At 38.3% G+C, this 8642-nt stretch overlaps 1 protein-coding gene across 12 annotated transcripts in view; it reads left to right on the top strand.

Annotated features, from left to right (window-relative positions):
- Positions 1 to 8642, top strand: part of OSBPL6 (oxysterol binding protein like 6) — a 140236-nt gene that overhangs the window by 124661 nt on the left and 6933 nt on the right. For all 12 annotated transcript variants that reach the window (XM_064373304.1, XM_064373303.1, XM_064373308.1 and 9 more), the window contains 6 exons: positions 2035 to 2122; positions 2621 to 2874; positions 3637 to 3774; positions 4807 to 4870; positions 6393 to 6471; positions 8082 to 8226. In XM_064373304.1, the coding sequence (XP_064229374.1) occupies positions 2035 to 2122; positions 2621 to 2874; positions 3637 to 3774; positions 4807 to 4870; positions 6393 to 6471; positions 8082 to 8226 (768 nt within the window). The remainder of the gene's footprint in view (positions 1 to 2034; positions 2123 to 2620; positions 2875 to 3636; positions 3775 to 4806; positions 4871 to 6392; positions 6472 to 8081; positions 8227 to 8642) is intronic.

The following is an 8642-nucleotide window of genomic DNA, read 5'->3' as shown; positions in this document are numbered from 1 at the left end:
GGTACCATTGTACTTCAGCCTGGGCAACAGAGTAAGAGTCTGTCTCAAAAAAAAAAAGAAAAAGAAAAAGAAAAAGAAAGAAAGGAAAAGAAAAAAAGTTATCTATTATTTATCCCAGGTAATTCTAAAAAATGGATAATGTAAAGTGTTTAAGTGGATGTGAAGAGATGGATGACGTTCCAACATATTGCTGATGAGGACAAACTAATCCAGTCTTTCAGGATAGCAGTTTGGCAATATGAAACTAAAGCCTCAGAGTGACCCATTTGATCTAGAAATACATTTTAATGTAAACATCAGGCAGATTTACAGAAATACATTTACAAGGATGTTCATCCAAGTATTGGCTATAATAATAAAATGTTAGAAACCACCTAAATACTGGTTAAATTTCTTGTTAAAACCATATAATGAAATACGTTACCTTTCCAAATAAAGTAGCTGTGGCTACTATAATGAAAATGTATTCAGAACACTATAAAAAAATATGTAAACTGATCTCCTTTTTCAATATATAAAGATAGGTGTGTCAATATGTTTGTATAGGCATTTTGAAATTGGGGGGTAACACTCACTAAAATGTTACGTGGTTTCCTATATGTGATGGGCTGATGGGTAATTTTCATACTTATCTGTTGACTCTTACATAATTTCTAATTTTTTACAATAAGAATGTTTTCTATTCAGAAAAAAATAGCTTGGCATGGTGGCTCATGCCTATAACCCCAGCACTTTGGGAGGCTAAGGCGGGCGGATCACAAGGTCAGGAGATGGAGACCAGCCTGGCCAACATAGTGGAACCCCATCTCTACTAAAATACAGAAAATTAGCCGGACGTGGTGGCATGCACCTTTAATCCCAGCTACTTGGGAGGCTGAGGCAGGGGAATTGCTTGAACCTGGGAGGTAGAGGTTGCAGCAGTGAGCCAGGATCACACCACTGCAACTCCAGCCTGGTGATAGAGCAAGACTCCATCTAAAACATATTATGTGTGTGTGTGTGTGTGTGTGTGTAGCATTATGTGCATTTTGAAGGAAGTGAGTATCAGCAGCTTTCTTGCCTGCAGGAAAGACATTAGTTTTCCCATTCGGCTGATGGCTCTATCTTACTCCTCTTTCCTGATCTGCTCTGTTTCTAAGTCTCTTTATTATGTGTATTGTTCCTTAATTTCATTTTTCTGCTCATTTGTGTTTTATTCTGGTTTCACATTTTTCTCATGCAGGGGTGGCTTCACTTTTTATCTCTCCCCATCGTCACAAAGGCCATCTGAATTGAAGCTGTATTTCTTACCCAGATCTACATGGCATCCTAGTATCTAGCCTCCCTAGGGAAAGCTGCCAAGTATCTTCCTGAAAACCAAATCTGACTCCAACATCCCATGTATATTTGTTGGTTTCACTAACTCTTAGGATTGCATATGAACCCTTTATGTTGGCATGAAAAGCCCTTCACTGTTGGGCCCTCTGCTTCTTTTCTCTACCCTCTGTCACAGCCATTCTCAACATCCTTGCATTCCTGGGATAAATGTTGCTCTCATGATCCTTACCTTTGCAAGATCTCCCGTCTTTGTGTGCTTCTATCCCTTCTAAAAACTGGGCAACTCCTAGTCATTCTCTAACACCCAGTTTAAATGTTATTCCCCTGGGCAGCCTCTCTTGAGTCCTCTCAGGTAGAGTCGTAGGGCCTTCTCTTGTTTGGTGCAAAAGAAAGTAATGCCAAAAACTGCAATTATTCTTGCATCAACCTTAAACTTTCTTAGTGTGTTGTACTAAAATATTTCTGGTTCTTTACTGGTCTCCCCTGCCCTCCTGCCTCTACTAAGACAAGGAACTAAAGACCAGGCTCCCTTCTAGCAATCCTATATCCTAGCTCATGAAGACCTTCAAGTGTTCATTGCACATATGCCAAATACTTTTCCATCTAGGACCTCTGCTTCTCATTGGAACAGTGTTTTGTTATTTTTAATCACTTGATTATCTGAACTTGCAAAACTGAACAAGAATTCTGATCCTTTTATGTTCTTCCCTTCCTTAGGCTTCAGATGATGAGTCTTACATCAGTGATGTGAGTGATAATATATCTGAAGACAACACCAGTGTTGCAGACAATATTTCTCGGCAAAGTATGCATCATTTGAGCTTCCAGGTTGTTCTATCTATGTGCCAAATTGCAACACTGATGACTTAATAAATGGACATTTTTCCCCACCCTCCATTAATTGTTCTTTTGGCAACTGATTGTTTAATACATTCTATTTTATATAATATCTTGAGGTAAATGGTTGAAAAATCTCTTAGGTAAATGGTTAAGAGAAAAGGTGTTTCCCCTTTCTCAATCCAACAGCTTGAATCCTTCTTATTAAATATATTTAATTTTTAAAACTCAGCCTGCTTGTCTTGAATATTTGAGGCTAATTAATGCCTTATTTATAAAACTATACACTGTTGTTTTGTGCATTTATTAGCAACCTTATACTGAAAGATTCCATTTACTTTTGAAAGAATATAATGAAGGCTCATGAAATGTATCACAATCAGAATTGTTTGAAAGTTATTTCCCTTCTTGATTTTGTGAAATCAGAACAGCGAAGTATCATTCACTGTGACTCTCCCTCTTCCAGTCCTGAATGGGGAGCTTACAGGAGGGGCCTTCCGAAATGGGCGTCGAACATGCCTGCCAGCTCCTTGTCCTGACACTAGTAACATTAACCTGTGGAATATCTTGAGGAACAACATTGGCAAAGACCTGTCTAAAGTGTCCATGCCTGTGGAGCTAAATGAGCCACTCAACACCCTGCAGCACCTCTGCGAAGAAATGGAATACAGCGAGCTCCTGGACAAGGCTTCAGAAACTGATGATCCATATGAGCGTATGGTAATAAATAACTAACAGAGCAGCGCCCCTCAGGGGTTTGCCAACCCTGACCTGGGCTAGCCAGAATTCATTATGATGATACATTTGGCATTTGCATAACATTCTCACTGCATAGTAAAAGAGGAATTGACCTGTTTGCATACGTCAGGCAAGGCCAAGACCTCCCAGATACCATCACAGGAAGATGCACTTTTTGTGCCTTATCATTGGTCTAGAGTGTTTCTAAAGTTAAGATGTGAAGGTCTCATACTCCTTAGAGGTTGGAGGCACACCTTGCCTCACTTGATCAGCTTTTCCTGAATGCCAAGATAGCCCATCTGTTCAGGAACTTAGGTGTGAGAAAGTAACTTCTGTTTATACTTTGCCCTTTACCCCATATGGCTGTGGGAAACACGCCCTGCCCTCTGAAAAGCACCCACAGCTACAGTCTTCATGTGCATGAAGCTAAGATCATGCCCATGGCAGAACCAATAAACTGAGTTCCAGAATCTTTGGACTCTGTGATTCTCATGATATTGGAAGGAAGTGTGAAGAATGCTTGACCTCAGTGGACTGCTTGTTTCCGTGCGAGTAGTTTAACCTAATTTTACTTATTTTTTTCCCCATGAGTTGATAAAGATTCTGTGCAGACAATAGAAAATGCAACTGCCATCAAATTCACACCCATCAACATGGGGTGTGTAAAATCTAGAGGGATAAGGAACAAACACACCTAGCAGTCATCACTCCTATATGATTTCCTTTTCTTCAATGTTTTAACAGGTTCTTGTTGCTGCATTTGCAGTTTCAGGATACTGCTCCACGTATTTCAGAGCAGGAAGTAAGCCATTCAACCCAGTCCTTGGGGAGACCTATGAATGCATTAGAGAAGACAAGGGATTCCGATTTTTCTCAGAACAGGTAAGCGCCATTGGACTCAGTGAGGTTTCTATATAGACAGGAGGGAAGTTTAGTGATGAAAGCAGCCTTTTGATAATGATCTGTTGGGATGGGTTATGATACCAGTTATGAATCCAAAGTATCTGAGACAGGTCTCCATAAATTTAGGAAGTTTATTTTGCTGAGGTTAAGGACACACCTGTGACACAGCCTCAGGAAGTCCTGATGACATGTGTCCAAGGTGTTTGGGACACAGCTTGGTTTTATACATTTTAGGGAGATACATGACATCAGTCAATATATGCAAGATGTACATTGATTCTGCCAGAAAGGTGGGACAACTTGGAAATAGGGACTTCCAGGTCATAGGTAGGTAAGAAAAAGTTGCATTCTTTTGGGTCTCTGATCAGCCTTTCACTGAATACACAATTTACATGTGAGAGGGTGGTAGAGAAATAGTCACTTATGCTTCAGTCTAACTCAGTGAATCTGCATTTTCACATAGACAGCAGGGCAGAGGAAATAATCAGATATGCATTTGTCTCAGGTGAGCAGAAGGATGAGTTTGAGTTCTGTCAATCCTTTGGCCCGTCCGTACCTGTGAAGATAAGCTATCAATATACATTGCCAGGGTGAAATTCAACAGAACTGTTTTAGGGTAAAGATCTTGAGGCCCACAAAGAATTTCCTTGTGGGCAAATTGTGAGGTAGAGAGGTAACATTTTTCTCTCTCTCTTTTTAAAAATCTTTGTAGCTATCTTTTTTTAGGAATAAAATGGGAGGCAGGTGGTCCTGAGATTTATTTTCTTTTCACGCAGTTAAGAAAACTCACTTCACTTATGGGCATCATTTCCCCCACTAAATTTTATAAGTTCTCAGTGTTTTTAAGGCATGAAGTCTTAAAGATTTATTTACACATTCTGAGAATAATTCACTAAGAGAAACAGATGAATTGTTTTTAGTAGGGGTGACTAATATACTAATATACATTGTAAAAATTTATGTGAAAGTTTTAACACTGATATTACCTTCTTTTTTGTTTTTAATTACCAGGTTAGCCATCACCCACCCATTTCTGCCTGTCACTGTGAATCAAAGAATTTTGTGTTCTGGCAAGGTTTGTATTTTAATTATAATTTAAAATAAAATGTATGAGCCTATGAAAAAACGTCTGGCTTACGAAGGGACACTGTATTCAGTTTAGATTTCTACCTTTGGAACTCAGCAAATGTTGGTAATTAGTACAGAGCTCAGTTTGAGAAATCGAATTTCCTGGTTTCAGCATGCAACAGTTTCAGCTAGGAGATGAGATTGCTTATCTTGGAAGCAATGCCATGTGGAATAGCAGAGCTCCATGCAGACCTTGCTGGCTCAGAGCCACCACCTTATCTCATGTGCCTCATTGTCTTCATCTGTAACATGGAGGTTCCATCTGCTGCCTTCTTGCTTCTTAGGGGTGGGCAAAGACATTTTAATTCTGAAGGAAGGCTCTATGACACATCATCAGTGGCCATAGTCTAAACAGAGATGCAAACATTACAGTAATTCCTGGTCTTTAACTCACTGGGGCTCAAGAGTGTGGACTGAAGTCTCTACTTATTAGTTAAGTCAGAATGTTAACAAGCTTGCCTAACACATACACACAAAAGTTTCAAAACTCCTTTACAAAGAAAAGAATATCTATGTAAATGTGACCATTAAGTGTAAATAGTTCCTTCATGTTTGGAAGGGTGCTTCATTACTCACAGAATGACTTTTCTCATGGGCATTTTCTTAACCCGAAAATACATTAAAATGATAGAACACTGTAGCTGTACGACATCATTGCAAAAATATGACAGATCGTTTCTTGGTCATTACCAAGAGTCAGGGATTTTGTAGATATGGCACAAAGTTCCCTTAGTTCAACAAAATGGGACTAGGTGGTTATCACAAATGCACAAATAAATCTAAGTTTCCACACGTAAAACATAAAGCCATTGTGTGAGGTCAAATGTTGGGCCCTGGCCTATATCTTAACAAGCAGTGTAGGAATACGTTCATTAAGTTCATCCTACTCTCTCATAAATCTTATTTTACAAATCTTATTTTATCTGTATTTAGAGACTTTTTAAAAACTGTAATCCCAAATTATATGTCTTTGATATGGGGGAAAATGTATATATATAAATTAATTGTATTGCCACACTGCAGTTATTTTTAGTATACATCTTATGCTTGATATATTTGTTAACTATTTTTACCGCTTAGTTAAATCTTATAACAACATTTATTGGTGTCTGGACATTAAAGGACAGTAGAGTCTATGTTTATATGTAGAATGTGAATACACACACACACACACACACACACGCACACACAAATTCCAGACTTCTCCCAGCTTTATCAGTTGAAAACAAATTAACAGCATGTATGATACAGAAACATAGATAGTGGGTTTTTTTATTTTTATTTTTTTGGTTCACAGTTAATATTTTCACCTTGGGCCATTTTCAGGCACTTTTCATACTAAATCAACAATATGGAATCAATTTTCATTCCAAAGGTGCTTTGTAAAGTGTAATACAAAAGTTAGTTTTTACAGAAGAAGTGATTAGAGATGGGGTATGTATTTCTTGTCTTCTGCCTATGTCATTTAGATATCAGATGGAAAAACAAGTTCTGGGGGAAATCGATGGAAATCCTGCCTGTTGGAACACTGAATGTCATGCTTCCAAAGTAGGTGACTCACACCTCCCTTTTGGCCTCCCGTCTGCTTTTCTAAATCATAAATGGGTATTTTAAACTCTAGAAGATGCTAAGGGTTCATTTCTCTATACCCAAAGCTTCTGTTATCTTTGCCAAAGTTTTGAGAATAGACTCTCACAAAAACAAATGAGAACTTAAGCATATGTAGCAAAGCTTCCTATTTATTTCTTCGCATCCTCCATTCTTCAGTCAACACCACTAGGTACCTCCCATGGCCCAGTCACCATGCTAGTTTGATTTTATATAAAAGGTTCTCCTATTTAACCATTTCTTTGCTATACAATTCAATTTCACTTTTGAGTTCATCTTAGATCCAGGGAGTATTTTAAATTTCTAAGTCATTTTATCAAAGAGGAGTGATGAAATCCTTTTATGGTTGTGTTCTAGAGGATACTACCTGTAAATATTTTGAAATTAATTGGAATTTTTATTGAGGCCAAGGGCTTGGTTGTTTCTTCATTTGATTTGGTTTGTTTTGGTTTTATCTGTTTGAAAGACAGAATTTGCAGATGAATTGGATGTGGAAGAAGGTGAGGAGAGGAAGGTATTCCTAGGACCACAAAATAAACTTTGAGTACTTGAAAATGTATAAGTAGGACAATTTTCCTAGGTATATATGGTGCCTACATCATACCAATTCATAAACTTTGCAAAAATTTAGAAGCATCTTTTTTATGTTGACATAACATTTCATTTGAAAATGTATGTAATGTACAAATCTGAATGTGATTTGAAGCTATATCACTTCATTCCTTAGCAGAAATTCTGTGACCTTGCTCCCCAGAATTTGTGTTAGATTTGTGCCATCTTAGTATGCTCCTCAGTCTTTTGCCGAGGAATTATTCACATCTGAGGTCTTAAACCTGGAGTAGGAAACAGTGTTCCCAGAATAATCTTTCTTAAATGCACACTCTGTAGTGCCTCTCTCCTACCTGGAATCCTGCGGTGGCCCACTGCCTGCAGGGTGAATCCAGACTCCTTGGTAGGTCACTGCAGGCCTTCCCGGCTCTGCCTCATCACACCTTTCCTGTCTTGCATCCTGCCACCCGCACTCACCCAGAGCACAGCATTCACAGGCCCCAGATGCCTTGTTCTATTCTGACCTTTGTGGCTTTGCAGATGCTTTTCCCAGCCCATAGTGCCCTCCTACCTGCCATCCATGCTTACATCAAACCCAGCCTCTTCTAAGGTGTCTTCCTTGACTGATCCTTATCCCACGTTCCAGGCAGATTGAAGGACTAAAAACTCTTCCTTCTGTGTTCCTAGGATGTGCATATTTTATTTTGAATATTTGTTTGCATATCCATCTACCCCTCCCATACTTTTGTCTCCAGAAAGGCAAGAAACAGGCCCTATTCCACTTTGCAGCTTTAGCACCTGGCTCACAGAACGCGCTTAAATGTTGCTAAGTGAATTAACCATGTCATAAATACTTATGACCACAGAGAGAATTTCAAGATAGAAATGAGAGGAAAATGAGGGAAAAGGAAGCTTTGGCCAAAGAGTATTCTCATTAGCAGAAACAGTAATATGTATTTGTGACCTTCATTGTTTTTAATCAATGTTACATTCTTCACTAGGTATGGAGATTACTATGTGTGGAATAAAGTCACTACTTGCATACACAACATCCTTAGTGGGAGAAGATGGATAGAACATTATGGAGAAGTAACCATCAGAAATACCAAAAGCAGTGTTTGCATTTGCAAACTCACATTTGTCAAGGTAAATACTATCATACAACAGTAAAGGAAAATGAGTATGAGATGCTTCTTAAAGAAGAAATAGAACAATCACCTTAAATAGCAGCAAGTGAATCTGTCCTGTATCATTGGTCCTTAAGGATGTTTTAGATAAGAAAGCAGAACCAATTGATGGAGTTTGTCAAGGCATACAAGTTTCTGATTGTCAAAAAAGGCACCATCTCAAAACAGAAAAAAAAACACATTTCTTTTTAAAGAATTTTCTTTTAGAGTAGCCAGTCAGTCATTCACCAAGTAAAATTCCAGAAAACACTTCTTGACTATACCAAAGTCTTCTGGTTTATATTTCTATTTCTCTTCCTGCTTGATTATGTATTCAAGTGATCTGATTTTAGGGAACTCATTATAATGTAGTTGTCATTTTCTGAAGACACTTGA

This window comes from Aotus nancymaae, unplaced genomic scaffold, assembly GCF_030222135.1.
Source record: "Aotus nancymaae isolate 86718 unplaced genomic scaffold, 86718_ANA_hifiasm-v0.15.2.pri h1tg000008l, whole genome shotgun sequence".
In the NCBI taxonomy this organism is placed as follows: domain Eukaryota; kingdom Metazoa; phylum Chordata; class Mammalia; order Primates; family Aotidae; genus Aotus; species Aotus nancymaae.
Note: the sequence above shows the minus strand (reverse complement) of the source record. Positions and strands in the feature narration are given on the sequence as shown.